Here is a 20,967-nt window from a genome sequence, read left to right as displayed (position 1 = left end):
TTAACATAGAGTCCAACGTGGGTTGAGATTGAGACAAAAATAAACAATAAACAATGCCCGTGTATTTCCAAAGGCAGGAAATAACACTTAAAAAATCACGCAAGAGTCAGCAGAGATGTGGATCTATCCTGTAGGGGCTTTGTGCTAAACCCTGCAGCAAGAAACAAGCCAAGGATTTTGACTAATTACTGCAAAGAAGTCGACTGTATCCACATGATAATCTCTTAAAATGTCTGTAGTTCTAGGAAGAAAATAATTACATCTTGCAAAGGTGAAGTCAAAATATGTCTTTAAAATTGCATAGGCAGGATAAACTTCGGTCAACACCCAATAATGGCAAATCAGACATGTCAGAGTAATGTATACACACAATTTTTCCAAGAGAATGGAGCATATGGGCTGAAAAAGAGTCATCAATTGGCACTAGGCATGTTTGGCAAGCGTAACCAGCATCACAGAAAATCTGATATAATCAGCAAGACAAAGTATCAGATAGAAAGACTCCATACATGTTGGTAATCTCCAGATCAGTGGAGTAAAAGTACTGCAGCATGCTCACCAATCATAATCCCCATCAATGTAAACAGGGAGCAGCATTAATTAGGGTGCTGCATTCAGAGATGATTATCTGGGATACAAGCACATGGGAGGGGTGGGAACAGCATATGTCTCTTTTGTTTTCATGCCGGTTTACCTCGGCTCTCTCACTCTTTTGACTCACAATTGTAAAGAAATTCACAAGGAATGGCAGTAAAGAGAGTGTGTGTGTGTGTGTGTGTGAATGGTGGACGGAATAGGATGTGAGAGAGGGAGAGCGAGAGACGGGTAAAACTCTAGCAGTGCTCAGACGGCTGCAAACACACACACACAACATCCTGAGCTCGTCGCAAACTCATGAGCGCAAACTGCACAGCCCATTTCATTACTCACACAGCCCAGTAACCCGGCCTCTCTGGAGATGCAACAGCACACGCACACACACACACTATTCAGCTCTTTTGTTATTAAAGCATGCTCAAACCATTGCAAGGCTGCCGTCGCACACATCAGAAGATTTCCCTGCTCATCAGAGACTCTTGGACATGGGTGAAAATGGTTTCTGACACGGCATCCTGGAAAAACCGCTGGCCTTAAGCTCTGATATAATGTGTAAGAACACAAAGATACCAGGTCTTGGCTCTGCAGCAATAATGGATATTTGGTTTTTGGGGATACACAAATAAAATAGACTAGCACACACTGTGGGAGTTTCACTATTATCCCCATATTTCCAAACTAGACTTACACAATTGTGAACCTCATGGAGGCACTAGAGGAAGTCAGTGGTCATCATAGTCAGTCAAACTGCTACCATGGCTGTAGGCTCTACACTGTATTAAAAATGTTTTTGTTTTTTCTCACCATCTTAGTTCCTCTACTCCACACTCACAAACACACAGGTATTGACATGCATTTCCTGCTCATTTAAATCTTTGTATGTAGGCTGCTTCCAGGTCAAGCAGCAGAGACAGAATTAGAGCTTTTCTTATCCGCCAGTTGTGCTTGTCTCATTACATCAGTCACTGTCTGTAACACAAAGCCATCTCAAATTTATGTCATCTTACCCCATTCAGTTGCTCTCGGGTCACTACGTAAAGAATTACACACAATAACACAATAACAGATAGGATTAAGAACATACATGAATAGAAAGACTGAATTAAAAAAAAAATGAGTCTTATTGGCTCATCTTATAAAGGACGTCAACTGGTTTATCTCACTTTTTAAAATATGTTTTTAATATTTAAATGTAGGATAATATTAAAAATATAAATCCTATTTCTTACTGTGTGACACCTGCTGTGATAAACAGTGGATGCTATGAAAAAAAATCTTCCTTGATCTTTTTTCATCAGTTTAACATTACCTGTGTAACACAAAGCTGACAGACTCTTCCCATAAGAATATATGACAGCAACGGTGCTGTAACATCACAGCCTTTAACACAACCGCTGCTGAATCTACTGAGTTTCAGCCACTTCAGCTGAAAGTTGACAGCGCCAGCAAAAATGGAGGGAGGGAGGGAGGGAGGGAGGGAAGGAGGAGAGAACGGGAGATGAGGTTAAGAGGTTGAGTGTGGGAAAAGGAGGGGAGGAGAGGGAAGAAGGGATTAAAGCATCAGAAGGTATAGTGTTCCTCTGAAAGATGACGGGCTGATGGCTGCTCCCACAGGACTGACTGGAGGAGTAATCCTCCCAAATGGAAGAGTTTAACAGTTGCCACCCACTGAGAGAGACGCACAGTAACAGAGACGTGATGCACATACACACGAACACACCCTCATACATACTGTACACAAACATGTTCATTTACACAAACATCCACATAAACAAAATATGAAATTTTGTCACGTATTGTTCACACCCACAAACCTTTTGCTTGGGAACTATGCTAAAATATTACCACAGATGAAAACACCTAACAGAAAATGCATGAGCTCAAAATTTTGTGCAGTAAAATTATTTACTTTCACTGAAGACTTAAACATAAAAGGCTGTTGACTGCATTGGAATACATAAAAAAAAGTCTAAATTTACACACAGCATGTTGTAAAATCCTTTACAATGCAGAAGTGGAAGATATTGTGCAGTAGAGTATCAGGTGAGGACACCTGACACTCCTATGAACCCTCCATTTCTGAAGCTTTCTGTGTACATCAGCAAAAACCAAGGGCCATAGTTCTCCGCTATAAAAATAAACAGGACAGAGTTGTGCTGTTCTTGCCTGTCTGTGGCAGACCTGGACTGGTGCGACTCTGCTAACACATCAGTGCTTTGATGGGTTTATGCTGAGTTAGCTGGCAAGCTCGAATAATTAGAAGCACAAACAGCCAGGAAGAGGCAGACAACAGGAGGCAGGGAAGGATTTTGGTGAGGCTGTGAGATGCTGCCAAGCTAGAGAAGGGTTTTAGTTCAGTGAACCCCATAAAGGACAACCCATACTTCAGCCATTTGACAAAAACAGAATTAATAGTGCCATATTTCATCTTAAAGACAGCAAAAATGTCCAACACTAGCCCCTTTTACACTGCCTGTTCAAGGCAGGAATATTGTGTCATTATGCCGCCTCGCTATCTGTACAAAAAGGTACAATTGCATTTGGGTGGACCAGGTGTGATGTTTTGGTGGCGTGCTATGCATGCGAGCCACCATAGGAGATTTAAAAAAAAAAAAAAGAAATTAAAAGGAAAAAACAGCTAGCGGAGACTCAAAAAAAGAAGAACAACATCCAAAAATCTACGCAAATTGGGAAAACAATGAGGTCCAGGAGTTCCATGTTCTGTAATTTTATTGTTTGAAAGGGCCTGTCGACACATACTGTATGTTGTATGTCACACTAGAAGAGGATGCTATTGTGTTAATCATCACGACTGTCACAGCTCATTTGCTTCCATGCTGCCAGAATGCTGTCTAAAATCACATTTTGCATGGTGCCACCGTTGTTTGTGTAAAAAATGTAAAGGCAGACTAAAGAAGAGAATCTGAAGTAACTCTATGGCGTGATCTCTGTGTAAAAAGGGTTACTATCTATTTTATTAGTGGAAAAACCCTCATGCCAAATGTTACAGTGACTTCTGTAAGATTACTCACCTTGAAATAAAACACTCACCACTTAATCATTGTGTAAATCTTTACACAAAAACGGTATTAGTGTACTCATACTGTTATATGTTAATCAATTTGTTGATTTCTTTGTTAATGACATGTTTAAAGAACTGTCTCATCATGTGCTGCCATCATCATTATGGACCTACATTGTAGGTTTTCCTGAGATTAATGATTAGTATTGTTTGCATTTGTCATATTAGCTTTTTCGCTAATTACTCTGGCATGTAAACAGTCTATCCAGTATTGAATTAGTGGATTAGCGAATTGATTTTCAATTAGTAGATTAAAAGGGAGAACACACTGGTCATATGTCTGGACTATGCACCATCATAAAAGAGGACACACGAGCACGCACACACGCACACACACACACACACACACATATCCACATCTGTGGGTCATATAAGAAGAATAGACGTGACCTTTAGGTGGTTGAGGGGAAGCAGAATCAAGATTTTCCCCATATCGTTAAACAAAAACTGTGTGTTCCTCTTTAGACAATGGTACTGAGTGACAAAGTGCCCTCCTGACGACCTTTTCTCTTATTCCTGTTTTCTTAGCAAATATTTCGAACACAAGTGAAGCGTGAAACTTCAGCTTGAAGCTTCATGGTCATGGTTAATGAGCGGCTATTGATCATCATAAATTAATAAATGTATCGTAGGTTTATTTAAAAACACACAGGAAACACAAAGATCTCTCAATGCAAAGGTTTTAGTTAAACCTCTACCCTAATATTTCAATCTCATCCCAAATCCTGTTAATGAAATAACTGTTTCAACTGAGGACTGAAAAAATGTCCTAGTGGCTAGCTTGGTTAGCAGTAAGCTGATTATAGCAAAAGAAAAATCTAAATTGCATATTAACACTCACATAACAGCTGCAATAAAGAAGACTAAAGAAAAATAATGCTTCAACAATATTGGAGAGTAGATACCAGATAACCACAACCTTAAAACCAGTGACAGGTGAGGTGAAAAACATTGATCATTTGTTTTTACAATTTAATGCTCTGCTGGGACACCTTAGGCCTGACATTCATGTGGCTGCCACTCATCACGCAACACCCACCCAATCACCATTGCAGACCAAATACACCTTCTCGTGTCATCCACTGATGCCAGCACCCACCCTGTACCTATGCCTCGACAGGTCAACGCCAAGTCCAATTCATGATGCGGTCTCTGACCTGTCGAGGTATTGACACAGAGGCTATTGGAGTGTCTTGTGTTGCCTGGCGGCAGATCCATGAGTCCTGTGGATTAGATACCGTCAAGTCCTACTGATTCTCAGATTGGCCAGGTGGATGCCTTAGTCTCATTCCTACGGCCTTCCTGAGCAGTTATTGCAGTGTGGCATGGTACATTGTCCGGCTGAGGGGGTCACTGCCATCAGGGATTGACGTTGCCATGAGGGGGTGTACTTTGTCTACATCAGTGTTTGGGTGGTGACAGTCAAGTGGCATCCACATAAATGCCAGGATCCAAGGTTTTCCAGTGGAACACCAGATGACCAATGTTATTCATCATTCATCCTGTCAGTGGTTTTCATGTTGTGTGTGATCAGCGTATATATTTGTAAGTCACAGATCTTACATGTAACACAATCAGTAAACTGTAACTGCTGCAAAGATCAGCCAGTAGGCGTTACAACCAGCAGCAACTGCAACCACCTGCTCATGGTCGATTAATCACTCTCACTTCAACCTATTCTCTGTAATTGCAGGTGTTGATGTCTCATCTCCTCCAGCAGCAGCACTAATTAAAACAGGTTAATTGCTGTCCAGGACTGACAAGACTGAGGGCACCTTGAGTAATTAATATGATAGCTTTAAACACCAGTAAGAGCACACTTTCACCCACACACACAACCAACTGTAATTAATGGTCACCAAAAATTAAAATATCAAACACAGGCTGCAACACAGAAATCTGCCAGTTTCTTGAATTAAAAGTAGCTCTTAATTGGTTGTTGTTTGAAATGTTACTCGGAAAGATCTTGTGTTCTAGGACATCATGACAGGCTTTTTAAAGAGTATTTTATAAGATTTTATAAACCAAATGATTCATTGAAAAAACAGTCTGCCAGTGCTGCCCTAGTCACTCTTCGTACAGTTCAGATTACTTCCCAAAATCTTTTCACAAGTAGATGAATAATTAAGCAAAATGTGGGGTGAAGTGTATAATTTTAGGATGGGATATTCAAAGGAATGCAAAATATGCGCATATTAGCACATTAATTTCCTCCTTCATCTCAGAGAGCATGGGGGTCAGAGCCCAGACTCTCTCCATTATCTGTAATGGACAGAAAGGAGAATAAAAGAAGAGCAGAAGAAAAAGGGGGGAAAACATCAGAAAAGTGGAGTAAAGAGTGATATAGAGAGGACAGTCTTTGAGGAAAGATTCCTGTGCGTATGGTCGAGGACAATGTAGGATTTCTATTCTCTGTGAGATGAATAAGAGTGTCTATGACCCTCTCTTCCTCTTTCATTCCCTCCCTCTCTCTGTTCTACTGTTTTCCACCCTTCCCCCCGGTCTCCCCTCTCTCTCACTGACATTCATTCTGCTGGGAACCGCAGAACACTTCACACCTGAGCTGCACATCTCACACATACATATGAAAGTCTTAAATTGAAAACTCGCAAACATACACGCATGGACATAAGTGCACTGGATCAGCTCTCAAGGAAGAAAATAATCACAAAGGCATGAAAGCCGCAGGGTGTGTCCGTACAGAGGTCACCTTGCAGACAAAAATATGTACAAACATACTTGCTGTAGTTTAGTGTGAGCAAAGACTGATGTGTCCTTCTGGTTCAAAGATTCGACCCCTGAACAGAATGTACAGTATCTATAGACCAGGACACACCCTTTCCTTCTCGCTGTCCTCCCTTACAATTAAAGCTGACAACGCTTGGCAAACAGTTTGCCTCTTTTTATCTTGTTCACGACTTCCTCTTTCTGTAACTCCCTAAATATTTGCTTTGATAACATTTGGATGGGGAACGAATTTACATAACGGAATCCAGAGTCTTTCTGCAGGGGAAAATCTGCATGAACGGACTCTGGGGAACAAAGAGGTGGAGGAGAGGAGAGAGCGGGGAATTCAAAGCACAGATCATTTCTGATTTGATCATATCTGTCAAACATCTAAAAAACATGTACATTGTAAAATGTGCAATTTATATATGAAAAATATGCAAATTAACACTGATATAAGCATATTTGTTTCTCACATATTTCTGGACTATCAATGTCTTAAACACCACTGTATATTTTTATTTTTTTAAGTGCATTTAGATTGTATTTTTTTAGTACTGCAACAATTATTTTCATTATCCATGTATGTGTAGATTATTTAGCATTAGGTTTCTTGGGACGACATGTTGGTCCACCACTCTGAAATATCCTAACAACTACTGTATGGATTGCTGACGTTCATGGTCCCCAGAAGACAAATGCTGATGGTTTTATAGATATTCTACTAGATGGATTAGCACAGAAAAATGGCCCAAAATTGTGACCACAAAATTGCTTAACATCAGCCTGTAAGGAGAGTCATTAGGATGTTAACATGCTGAATTTAGCATTTAGCTCAAGTACAGCCACAGAGCCACTAGCTGTGGACATTTAAAGCTCAGACATACTTTCCGCACTGAAAGTCCACAGACAACATAGTCACATGGACGGGGTTCTATTCTTAGTACAATGGCGGGTCTGCGTCAGCCCCCAGCAGCAAAAGGGATGGCCAGGAGGTCAGCTTACTGTCCTTCTGTCTACATCGGGTGAAAGTGAAACTGAGAGGACACTGCTGAGTCTTGAATGAGTGTCTGTTGAATATCCGACTTAAAACTAACTTCAACTCAGTGAGGCGGCTGTGACTGGCTTGACCAGTGTTTTGGACTAGACTGTGGAACAAGACACCGGAGCATGTGCAGTCGACATACTTGCCTTATCTACAGTCCCCATGGTCCCAAAAAATGAGCTGCATGCAGGTATTTACAGAGCCAACATAGGTGGATGATGACATTAAGATAGCGCTGACCCTCGCAGACCCTTGCAGACAAACAGACACAGAAACTATGAATTGGCCTTCAGTCCTGTTTTAATTAACTGATTGATCATTTCATGGATTACTATTTCTCAAAGTCCAAGGTGACAACATTTCTTGTACAACCAGCTGCCATGACTCCCTAAAACATTGTTTCTATACTTAAACAGAGAAAAGTAACAAAAATCATAAAATTTTAGGTGCTGAAAACTGCAAATATTTGGCAATTTTGCTTGATAAAAGATTCTAACGTTGTCAAATTGCTTATTTGACTAATTGTTTCAAGTGCTTGTATGACAAACTGTGTTACATGCAAAAGATACCGTAAAAGTCTGAGTCTTAGTCTTATCACAGAAATAATATTGTGTGTGTGTGTGTAAAATCTGTATAAAAATGGCCATAAAAAGACAAAATAAACAGAATACAGGCACATACCATGCAAAGCATCGTATGTACTAATATGTCACTTGTTTGTGATCAACATACTGTATGGTATTCCTGCCATTGACCATTCAGGAGCTGGACACAAAGACATCTCTGGAATGTCACACAAGGTCAGCGTCTGGCAAGCTACTCAGTTGCCAAATGTCCAATCACGTCCGTCTTCCTACCTTCCCTCTTGCAGCAATCTACTAAACAGTGTTGAAAATTCTACAGCCATTCCTCCTAGAATAATAAGCACCTTCTTGAGTAAAAGTGAGAGTTATGGACATGCTGAGTTAGCAGGTCACTGAGTTCAAAGGTCAGACCCCTAGACTGCTGTTTGACCATGGATGAGGGGGGTGTTGTGAGGTGTTAAATTGGCCTTTGGATCTCTCTGGAGTTTTCTTTGCACAGCCTGCACACAGCCTGCTGAGGCTACTGGACCATTTTTATACACATACTACAGAACCCAAACACTTTTTCTTTCCACTTTCTTGCCAAAAATGTCCATATTAAAGAGGCAGTTCAACCCCAAACCAAAGATACACATCTTTTCTCTTACCTGTAGTGTTATTTATTAATCTAGATTGTTTTGGTGTGAGTCGCTGAGTGCTGAAGAAATGTGCCGTTAAAATGTCTGCCTTCTCCTGAATATAATGGAACTAGTTGGCACTGAAAAAATTAAAAACAAAAACAATACAATTGAAAAACTGAACAGCAATGTCCCTTTCCAGAAACCATGACCCCGGTTACTCAAGATAATCTACAGATCTTGCTGTGAGCAGTTTCATGTTGGAGTTGTTTTCTTTTTCTGAACAACAACCACCAACTGTATCACCATGCAGAAGGAAGGGTGAATCTACTGCTAGCTCACCTAGCACCACAAGGAGAACGCCACTAATGTTTACAAGCAATCGCTGTCAGGAGCACAAGCTTCTTGTCCATAAGTAGATGTAGCTTCCCTCTGTGTGGTGATACAGTTGGTCGATGTAGTTCGGTAGAAAGAAATACAGTTCCTATATTAAACTGCTCACAACAAAGTCTGTAAATTATCTTGAGTTATGATTTCTAGAGAGAGCAGTTGTTGAATTTTTCAGATGTTCTTTTTTTTGGGTACTCTGAGTACCATAAGCCCGAGTGCCATCTAGTTTCATTACATTGGAGAGAAGGCAGACTTCTCTATGGCCGGCATCTCCAGCACTCAGCAAGTAAAACCTAGACTGAGAAATAGCACTTAAGATCAGAGGAAAACTTCTTTTTTTTTTATTTTGGGGTGAACTGTCTCTCTACAAGATGCAGCGCATTAAAGAATGATACTAATATAAGTGTAAACAGTTGATAAAATGAACAGTAGGAGAAAGAAATGATCTGTCTGATTTATGAGGAACAGGGTGATCAGGGCCCCCACTCTCATGATCACATGACACAGAGCTCGGGGGTCAGAGGTTAGGTCACGGGAGCCTTGTAATTAGCCTTGTCTACCAACCAACCATGTCTCACAGGACGGGCACCATTTATGGTATCTCACCCCTGACCTATGGCTCCAAGTCTCTAAAGCATCCCCACAATGTCAGCGGTAGATGATGTACCGGAAGGTGAACTCTCACCCCAGAGAACAGAGGAAGGTCACAAGGGAGTGAGCACCAAAACCTCAATAGGATCATTCAGGTTAGACTGTAGAACTGGTTCCTGTGTTGGTCTCAAAACAGCTATGTATCTCTGCACATGCAATCACCAAAATATAAAGTGTCTCTCAAGAGAGTAACAACAGTTTCCTAAATCACACAAACCTGCGCTGAGACAATGAAAGCTGGATTAGTTGATAAATCAATTATTCAATTACCAAAAATGTAATCAGCCAGCACATATTTTGATGATTGATAAATTGTTTTTAAGAGATACTCAAGCAATTTTGTATTTTATTTTCATTAAGTTGGTGGATACAATAGAAATATTTGAAAAAATAATAGGATGGTTAAAACGTATGCAACACCACCCTACATTTTCATACTGCATCGTGATAATATCTTTCACTAGACCCTCCCAACCAAGTTTAAACCCCATGTCTTACAACTCACACATCCCCAGTTAACGCAAGCTTTCTGTTATAAATGTGTAAAACAAGACTCCGTTGAAATAATTAATCGTTTTTCTGATGCTTTAGGGTGCTTCCTGCAGAGCCTCAGAAGAAGTATTCCTAATGATAGATAAATTAAATGTGTGGAATTGGCACAGTACCCCTTCAAGTTGTTTTAAAATCTTTGATGAAAGTAAACAGAAGAGTTTTGACTTTTCGACTGTTGGTTACATTAAAAAAATGCCTAGAGCAGGTCATTTGGGGCTTTGGAAATTATTACACGGGGATTTTTTCACATTCCAACACTATAGTCCATACGCTTAAGTGATTAATTAAGAAGATAATCTGCAGATGATTCAGTGATTAAAAAAAAAACCTATAAATTGCTGCAGCCCTATTTACAATCTTCCTGGCTGACACCAAGCGGCAACCTCTGTAGCTGAAAAAATGAAGCTAATGTGAAAGTGCCAACATTGCATTGGCTCTAAAAAGGGAGCCAATATCCATGGACCCCAATGTTAAAATGTCCAACTTTACAGCAAAAAAACCCAACTGTTTACAGCCTGGAACAAAAAGCAGACTCGATAGCTCATTTAATTTCAACACGACAACTGTATGGTGTGGTGGGAAGACTATAATAAATCAACATTATAGTCTGAAGGTGGGTGTGAGCATCATATGTATAGTGTGCGGCTGTAAAACAAGTAACAGCCTGTCCAGTGTTAGGTTGGAGTGCTGGTCCATACATCTACTGTTGCAGCCTTCGGGGGAAGCACCTCCAGAAATGTGAACACACTGGTTCTTGTCAGCAGTGCTTCAGGGCGCAACGTTGGCTGCGTATGGAAAAAAAAGAACAGGACCATGGAAATGCTCATAGACAAGCTACAACTACTAACTGAGGCACACAGATGCAGAAATGCACACACACATTCCAGTAAAGCACACTTCTCTCCACTTATGTAACTTTGTTGAGAAGAAGAGCCTTCGCCTCTGAGTCATCTTTCAGGGAACACCAGAGGGATCACCACCACCTCCAAGTGTGATCGTGTACATGTGAGTGTTAGATATCCGTTAATAGCAGAATGCTTTCTTTTTTAATAGATAACACTCAGACACGCACTCACTGAGACTAGGTAAGCAATGAAAAGACTGGACCCTGCAAGACTGGTTCACTGCTTCTTTTGGGAGGAACAGGCACGGCCACTGTACCGTGTAAAACCCTGAAGCAATGGCTATTAAAGGGAGAATACACCTTAAGCATTACCTTCACCTTTCACCTGAAAGCTTGTTGTTGAGATGCAGTGACAGTTATGCTCCAAGCCTTACATAAGTATGGCTCGTCTGTTTTGTGTTGGCTCATTGTAGGGTTTAACTGAATCTGAAGGCTTGCTGTGAATGTAAAGGCTTTTTTTCAACATGCTCGGCAAGAAACACCACTAATAAAAAAGGTGCTAATACCAGAGCTAGCACTTCATACTGTTATTCTGTGTAATGTAAATCAAGTATAAATTTAAAATGTAATCCAACAAAGTCCAACATAAATATCCCATCTAAGACGGAAAATAAGGATATGCTGATTATTCATAAAAGTCCAATAATACACAGAATATGATCTGTCACGTGATCTTCTGTCAACAGCAGCTGGATAGATAATACTTGTTGTCTTTTTCATTCTATTCTTTTTTTCTCCATGCTTTTATACTAAGCTTTGTTGGGCTCTCCTGCTGACACGGCCTCTCTCCCTCACTGTCAGCAGCATTGGTAAGTCTCTATTATTCATCACCTCCACTCCCAGGCTATTTATACCAGCTTTTACAGTCAGTCTGTCTTTCCGCTCTGCTGGCTGCATCTGTCTACACTAATATAGCTATTTCACCTTGTACGTGCAGTTTTGGGCTGGCTATGAGTTCTTGGCCTGAAAAAGCACTACAGGTACCCAAGCACAGTGGAAAGACTTATGCATGCACTGGCTTTCTGCTACATCAAAACAAAGAAAGGCTTCACTTTTCTACGTAAAAAATGAGCCTAAATTATATTGCAACCACAGGAGAACAATAGCAGATGTTCATTTTTCTAGTGAAATAACAAGTCCCTAAAGATCCAGTATGTAGGTTTTCGTGGGATATATTGGCCAAAATGTAATAAATTATAATAAGTGTTTTCTTCAGTGTATAATAACCACAAAGATCGCCATGTTCAGTGCAATGTTTGTACAGTAGCCCAGTAAACAGCAGACGTCGAGAGATAGCTAAAAATATGTAGACGCAGAAGTCCACTGCAAATCAGTAACTTGGCGACTTGGGATGAGAATATGTCAGAGAAACACTGATTTATAATGTTGCACTGCCTTATTCAGTGTATTTGTCGGTTTAAATTACCATGTCTGCTTGTTTTGAAGAGGAAGAGACCTCTGCGGATAATGGGACTCTCAGTAAAAAAACCCTGAACAATGAACACTGAAGGAATTCTAGCCAGGAGAAGTTCATGTTGGTTGCAATCTTAAATCCTCCCTGCTAGATGCTACTAAATCCCCCTAAATCTTACACACTTTACCTTTAAGGCTCCCTGTTTTTTTTATATGGCACTGCCACTTCTGTTGCTTGCCGGCTTTCAAACTGAAACTTAACAGCAGTAGATTATCTACCCCGAGTAGAAAGCTGAGGAAGAGACACATCCCATATGCTAATAGTTTTCCCCACATCGTGCTACGTATATGATTATTCCACTGCACATTTTCAGAGCTAAACATTTCATGTATAAATTTAAACTACACACACTCTGCAGCTTGCCTCTGGATTGCTCCCTGAAGTATGAACTCCATTGAAGGCCTTCCAATATCTCATTTCCCCGGGGAGAAGAGCCCAGAGTGCCAAGTCACTTCACATGGAAGCATCCACCATTCCTGTGAAAAAGAAAGGCTTTAAGAGCATGCAATTTCTGCATGCCATGTCCTTGCTATATATACGGGATGAGTATACTGTATGAGAGTGTGTCCATGTGTGTTACTATGTGTGTGTGTGTGTGTGTGTGTGTGTGTGTGTGTGTGTGTGTTGGCCAACGCAGGGCACAGCTGTTCAGTTTAATATCATGGATGACGACCAAGATTCCAATTTCAACCCAAAATGCCTGATGACAAACTGTTATTTATATTTTAGTAGGGTGGCTCCCAATGGGCTGTCTGACATGTTCATGAAATGTAATGTTTTATTTTTCAACTGTAATTAATATTTTAAAGGAAATATTTGTTTCCAGTGCAGAATAATAAGGCATGTGTGTGCTGTGATCATCTAAAAAAACAAAAAACAATGCTTACTGACATGGCTACCACCCCACAATGTACAAAAGATACAAAATAACATTTTTTAACTGTAACAAGGATGACAAAATGTGATCCGATACATCTGAGATGAAGTGTCATACCTGTAAGTGTAACACTTTTAGTTATGAGGAGTAGCAATGCCCTCTAGAGGATGATACGGCTTAATACACAGTCCTAATAAAAGCTGATTTGTTTTTCTGTCAGGACCTCCCAAAACTCCCCTGCCTAAGAAACTAGATTCAGTGACATCTTAAAAATCACCTCTTAAACTTATTTGTTTTAAATGCTAGATTTATTATAATTATTATTATAATACATAAGGCATTTTATTATTTATTGTATTTTCTGGTAATGTCAACATCAGGTTAAACTGTCCTATAGGCCAGGGTATTCATCAGGACAGATTGTCCTGTAGATCTTGATAGGAAAGAGGTCTCCTTGAACATTTCCTGAATATAAGTTTTTCTTACCTGTAGCCTGGCATGTGGTGCAGGTGAACTGTGCAACATGACGACAGAGAGACCACCGGTGACCACACATGATATCTGCCATCGGGGGTCTGTCTGTAAAATTGTACATTTTTAACACATAAGCTTTAAATAATTTGTGTACACACCACCTGTCTTTTATCCTCCACACACTCATCTGGAACATGTATGCAGTTACTAACTTGAGTTGGTTCATTAACTTGAAAATGTAAACCCCACTCACATAATTTTAAAAGCAATTTAGGTACTGGATACTAGAAGTAACTTTAAATAGGCTAAATATTTACATCACTTTGCCTTACTCAAATGCGCCCCACAAAGGTATTTGAATTAAGCAAAACAAATACGTAAAGTTATCTTAGCTTTATGAACGTTAGCATTAGAGACTAGCATGTTTAACAAGCAGTCAGCCCGCAAATTTTAGGTATTTGCGACTGTCAACGACGCCAGTGGAAGAAAAATAAACAAGATATCCGGATATAAAAGTGACAAATAAGCAGCTAAGAAAGAATAACATAAATAAACCTAGCCATGACTCACTTTAAACTCCAGCGGATGCTAGCCTCGCCTCGGGCTAACATGTCAGGTACCGGTGTTACAGCGAAATTTGTGACCTGTTCGATTTTGTGACACCTGGTGCAAATTTGCTCCACTACAGCCAGAAGAACCAGTGCGGGAGCCCCTGTAGCCTCAAACGTGCCTCCAGGTACAGGCGCACACAGCTCAGTAAGGATACACTCTGCGGCCCCTCACAAGAATGGGCCACAAGACTTAAGGTCAGGGGCGTTTCCTGAGTTTGAGGCCATTGGGGGCTTAGCCCAGACCACTGTAGGTGGATCTAGGGGGGGTCCTCCCACATTTTCCTGCACTCTGGAACCTTCATTTAAAGTGCATGTCTTAATCATTAAAATATTGAAATGTGCACCTAAATGATGCTAACTTTACAGGTTATGGATTGAGATGTTAAAAAATATTAGTAGTTAGTCATTGTATTAGTAAGCTATTGAGTAAAAACAGAGTACTTCTCAACCACTATCATTAAACATTTAATGTGAAAATGTATTTATTCACATGACATTCGTTTTTTGGCATATTACAGTTTCTCTGACTCACTAACTTCAGGTCCAATGTGTCGAGTTCAGCAGCAAAAATGGTGGCTGAGGCTGAAAAGCAGAGCCGGTTGTCCACTAATTGGGAGGTCAGTGGTTTGGTCCCCAACTCATCCAGTCAACAGGTTTAAGTATCCTTGTGCAAGATACTGAACTTCAAATTGCTCCCAATGCTGCGTCATTGGTTTGTGTATGTTTGTGTGACATCATTTATATTTTATTATTTAAGCTAAGTAGCACCACCATGAGAAGCACCATGTATGGTAGCCTCGGTGTGTGAATGGGTGAATGTGACACGTAGCATCAAAGTGCTTTGAGTGGTTGGTAGATTAGAGAAGTGCCATACAACGGCAGTCCATTTACCACACCATTCAAACACAATCTGGTTGATGTTCATTGTGCAGTCAATTATGCAATTTCGAGTGTGCATACATTGACGTAAATAAAGTGTGTTGGGTTTTTTGAGTATCCCCTTTATGTGTTCGAGCATGTAAACACCATATTCCATTTTAGAGAAATCCAAGTATGCTCACTGTAGTACTTTAAAAGAAAGTAGGATGTATACATGGCATTTAAATAACCCAATTTCTCTTTACTGATGTAAACAATATATCCTGAAAATGATTATTACCAGGATAAACCTCATAAACACATTACTCATGTACACATAACCGCACTCAATGTTTGGTTTGTCTCAAATACTTCACTTATTAAGCTTAAATTTTATGTTTATTTCAGGAGGGTTTTCTTTGGTTTTGACTGTTGACCATCTATGTACACACACACACACACACACACACACACACACACACACACACACACACACACACAAACACAAACACAAACATCACAAACTGGCAGAGTTCCCACATGTGATTCAGATGAACAATTTATTAGCTTTGTAAATTATGTACATCTGTTTAGTGCTTGTGCGTTACCAATCTTTGGGACCAAAACTAATCAGCAGACATATAAACCCAAACAAACAAATGTCATGAGGAACTGACAGGGTAAAGCATGGCTCATCTACTCTGTAAATAAAGAGTACTCAAAAAGGACAAATTGTCACATTAAGTGGCTACGTTGGTCTTATTAAGTGCTTTGGGGAAAAGTTGTTTCCAGTGCTTCGTGTTGAATGTTTACTGGGCGATGCCAATGACACCACAAGCCAGACGTCCACCAGCATTTCCAGTCTTTAGACTCTCATCATTGCCTCCTTTTCCCAGGTCGTCAGCTTTCTCATGGATCTACACACAGGAAAGACAGCGCCGTTAGAGGGGTTTTTATAATCAGCCTAGATGCTCAACTCCAGGTGCAGTAAGACTTTTCTTCTTACCACCATGGTTCTGCCAATGATGGAGTACGGGCCAGTGAGGGTGATTATCTTGTCCGTGATGTCTATCTTTGCAACATTATCTTTTCCTGCAGTCACATTCCCCAGGTCTCCAACATGCCTAAGAACATGAATTGCATTAAACCATCAAAGTTTCTGTAAAAGTGCTTTTGTTTGCAGTTGTTCCGTGATAACCAAACCTAAACATCCTGTCATGACCTGATCATTTCTAATCCCATAAATAGTGGCAATAATTATTTAAGTTCAGTGTTTCAACAGCTTCTGAAAGCTGCTTTAATATTTTGGGCTGGAACCTTTGTTCCATGTTGTACCCATTTTATCTCTCCACATGATTCCTGTCTGTACTTAAAGAGTTGCTACCTGATAAAAAAAAAGGGGGGGGGGGTAAAAAAAAAAAAAAAGGCCTTATTTTTATATTAATTAATACAATACCTTTTTAGGACTAAGGATCTACAGAAAACTCTGAAAGCTACTTTTTTTCCTCTTCCAACAAATATAAACGGCGTATGTGCACTAACAGGAAGTAAATTAGTGCTATTTCTGCCTCCAGTCAAATTATCTGTGAAGTTAAATTGTTTTGTTTTTTTTTAATCGGGCACATCATCAAACTGCACAAAGATTGTGCAAAACTATGCAAACATCAAACCAGAGTGAATATGACTCATCTATTCAAACAAAGAGTGATTGTAACTTCCCGTTGAAATATTTTCAGTCATAATTTATTCTCTCATTTCTAAGGTGTGGGAGCTTTGAATCTATTACTGAATCAATGGATTTTGATAAGTGTTTATCATCTGCATTAACTTTAATAATGGGCAATATAAGGCAAAAAAAGATTTTCTGAACATTGCAATGGCTCACAACTACTATCATCCGACTGGACCCACCTCTCCGCATCATTAGGACCGGCATGATTCTTGTTGTGGGGATTGAAGTGAGGGCCTGCACTGATGCACCCTGGGAAAAACAGAAAAATAGAAATTGTTTTATTATGAAACACTTCAGATTCCGTCTGAGTGTAAGTATTTTAAAACCAGAAAATGCACTAATATTTATTGGCAAGTCCAACAGTTTCATAAACCTGATGGATCAACACAAATCTATTGTCAGATGCTCACCGTTTGTATTGTCTCCAAAAGCATGGACATGGAAGCCATGCTCACCGGGGGTGAGGCCTTTGATTTCTCCAGTCAGCTTCACGGAGGTTGAACCATCCTACAGATCAGGACAACACGATTTATGAGAACACAGAGACAGAAAGAGCTGTCAGAGCCAGCCGGCTGGAAGGACATGACACTCAAATAAACAAGACAAGGATTGTTTCAATGTCATTCACATTCTCCAGGTAGTAAAACAACATAAAAATGAAAATGTAATAGGAAGTTGCACAACAAAAATCTGTCATATCTAATACAAAAGGCCACCAAAATCCTCAAATTAATATTTTGTAAGAACAATAGCTCTAAAAGATATGATTAATATTTTGACTGGATCTTCGATGGATTTCACTCATTCATCAGATGACAAAACTTAGGATAATTTAAACTTTAAAAGGCTGATTTAGTGGCAATTTCAGCACGTATGGGAAATCCTAGGGGCTTTGGGTTACTCTATGAGCAAAACCTACTTGGTTTAACTGTCTATGCTCCTTCAACAAGGTGCAAGACAAGGGTCGGCTCATGTTTTTAGTTAGAGGAGATTTCCGCCGGAGGAAGGATAATATGGGTTGTTGTTCAGAGTCTGTGGCTCTTATATTACATAGCAGGCTGCTGTCTGGCTCAGAGTGACAGTCTGCTTATGACATTATGCTGCTTTGCGCAAGATTTGATTAGCTGTATCCACATAAGGTATCCATAATGTAGGCAGACTTTATCGGCTACAATGTGACTGTCTGCTTTTATGGGTAATATGGGTAGTTTCATGATATTCAATCCAAAACTACATCACCATCCTTGCTAAGGGAGTGTACTTAAATTATCAGAGTAGGGAGGCAGCTGGGTGTGACTATGATGTTGTTGTTGTTTTTTTAAATACATAATAACTCTCTGTGGGGCTATCTTTATTTTTTCCTTGAGCCTCCCTGAGTGACTCAGGGAAAATGCATGACCCTCCCTCCACCATAAATAACTTTATTTCACAGTCTCTGGCTATAGTAAATGTCAATGGCTCTGAACTTTCGTTTTTACTCTGACCTTCCCTCAGATCAAAAACCTTATCAGACCGGTTTATCCCCTTTCGCCACTGTTCTTTTCAGTTGTGACATGTATTGATTCATTGCTCATTTATTGATCGCTTGTCTCTGATATTAGATCTTTTGATACTGTAGTGTTTTGTACGTTGTGTATTACATTCTTATAATTTGTATACTTTATTGCTTTTCTCTTCTTTAGGCCTTTATGCATCTCTTTTTATCTCTCTGTGAAGCAGAGCTGCATTCCATGTATGAAAGGTACTATTTAAATAAATATTATACATAAAACAAAATACAACCATTTAATGTTGAATGTCTCTCCCTAAGTCAAATGAAAATAACTCTCTCCACAGTGCTTTAAAAAAATGAAATGAAATGAAGTGCCTTCCCCATTTTGCACACCCCCCTCCCTACATAAATAATGTATTGTCCCAAAAACTGAAATATGATTGCATGCACATGCATTTCCCATCAAAATAGGATCATCACCAGGTCTAAAGCAGAGTTGAATTGACAGTAACAGGTTTTATTGTAACGCTCTGGTTTACTTTGTATAACTGAAAGAGGCCACATAGTTTGCAGAGTGGTTTAAACTTGTGACAGATACTGATGCCACTGAATAAAGCACCAGGCAAGACTAGCAACATATGGCATTTTTTAACTGGCTCACATTAGAGATGGTGGAGGATACCAGGGGATGAGAGGTTTATGTATGCATGTGTATAGTGTATGTGTACGTATGTGTATGCATGTCTTCATTTGATATATTTTTGATTGTATATCGTGGAGCTATCCAATGGAATGCAAATGTTCATTTTCTGGATTCTTGTCATTGTCAGATGTCATTGTCTGTGTCCAAAAAGAGTCTTCAAAATGATTGTTTATACTTTTCTTTTAACCTTGTACTCACACTGAGATTCGGAATTTCTAGCAACTAAATGTATTGATGTTTTGATAATTTGTACTTTTGTATAAAGTGTTAAGAGTCAGTTTAATTTAATGAATAAAAACAAAAGGACAATCAGTAACAAATTTAATTGGACATAATCTATCCCAGCGGTCAGATCATCATGAATGTTATGAGACCATCAATTACTCCGTTGTCTTCGGTTAGTCAAACTCAACTCTCATCCTCGATCACACAAAGTCTGAAACCATGAACTTATATCGGCATTAGCACGTTGCCCAGGCCCACTCTGACGTTACTCTTATCAACATAGATGTGAAGTCAGGGTAAAGACAACAAGGGCAGTGACTCAGCGGAAATTAGTGGCCTCGTGTTTGCTCTTTTTTTTTTAAATTAAATTAGCCATTTATAGTTCAGCTTTTGATTGCAACAATAATTGCAGCCAAGAGACAGCTAAAAACAGAAGTGCTTCCTGAGTGGTGCAGATAAACACATCAAACTGGCAATGGTGTTGCAAACATTGCAAATATTAGACTTATGCAACAGGCGTTTTTAATGCACGCGCTGTTGATAATTAACAAAACACAGGCCATAAATGTTCAAAGGTTATACACTTAAATGAAAGACACTGGTTTGTCCGTTATATTAAACTCAGTTTAACAAGTATAGTGTTCATATGAGCAGCCCGCATTAAATACAAAGTGTCATGTAACGTTACTGGTGAGTCTCTGCACGCGCATTTAGCATTAATTCGTGTTTTGAAACGTGCAGGCTAACATTAATTTGCATTGAATAAGCACGCACAGTTACGATGTTGTGCAAAATCGGCGGCGTTTTGTTTAATCAAACGAGGTTGGACGCCTTGTCATTCATATATAACATGTAGCTAGCAAGCCTGGTGTCTCCTGAAAACCGACCTAACCGGCTTGAAGATGGAGAAGTTAGCTAGCTTAGCATTCGCGCGCTAACGCTCCCAGGAGGATGCATGTCAAATCTCCGGGTAGTTACGTGAAAATGGCCACCCAGATATTTTTTTTCCTCTCAATATAAAAGCACGCCTTACCTCCTGCTCAAAATAAACGGTCCCGGTGGTCTCTCCAGCTCCTTTCAACACGCATACAGCTTTCAAAACCATCTTCGCAGTACTTTGAGTGGACGCCCAAGTTTTTAGTGCGTGTGCTAGAGACAACCAAGTAAGATGAAGCACTTGGTGGGCGGGCGTTTCAAATCAACTAGCCAATCGGAGTACAACACAATCATGAAGCTACATTTTGATTGGTCACTTGAAGAGCTGCCCATTAAGCAGGTGATCAAATCCCCAACCAACAAACTTTGCTCACATTGTATAAAACAGTCATCAGGCCACATGACAGCGTTTTTATCCAGTAATGTCAGAAACATT

General features: G+C 39.8%; 1 protein-coding gene and 1 long non-coding RNA gene across 2 annotated transcripts; both read right to left on the bottom strand.

Annotated features, from left to right (window-relative positions):
* Positions 1-12,792: 12,792 nt before the first annotated feature.
* Positions 12,793-14,843, bottom strand: LOC148187293 (uncharacterized). Its single transcript, XR_015778926.1, has 3 exons — positions 14,545-14,843; positions 13,987-14,079; positions 12,793-13,099 (listed from the first exon to the last, which is right to left on the bottom strand). It is a non-coding gene; the product is annotated as an uncharacterized LOC148187293 (long non-coding RNA).
* A 1,141-nt stretch (positions 14,844-15,984) lies between these two features.
* sod1 (superoxide dismutase 1, soluble) lies at positions 15,985-20,787 on the bottom strand. The gene is made up of 5 exons (XM_042499701.2): positions 20,629-20,787; positions 17,586-17,682; positions 17,355-17,424; positions 16,450-16,567; positions 15,985-16,360 (listed from the first exon to the last, which is right to left on the bottom strand). The coding sequence occupies exons 1-5, from the start codon at positions 20,698-20,700 to the stop codon at positions 16,253-16,255; spliced, it is 465 nt and encodes a 154-aa protein (XP_042355635.1). The 5' UTR covers positions 20,701-20,787; the 3' UTR covers positions 15,985-16,252.
* Positions 20,788-20,967: the final 180 nt, after the last annotated feature.

This window comes from Plectropomus leopardus, chromosome 15 (assembly GCF_026936395.1).
Source record: "Plectropomus leopardus strain MGB_pleo_1.0 chromosome 15, ASM2693639v1, whole genome shotgun sequence".
Taxonomy (NCBI): domain Eukaryota; kingdom Metazoa; phylum Chordata; class Actinopteri; order Perciformes; family Serranidae; genus Plectropomus; species Plectropomus leopardus.
This window is presented reverse-complemented; position numbering and strand designations above follow the sequence as displayed.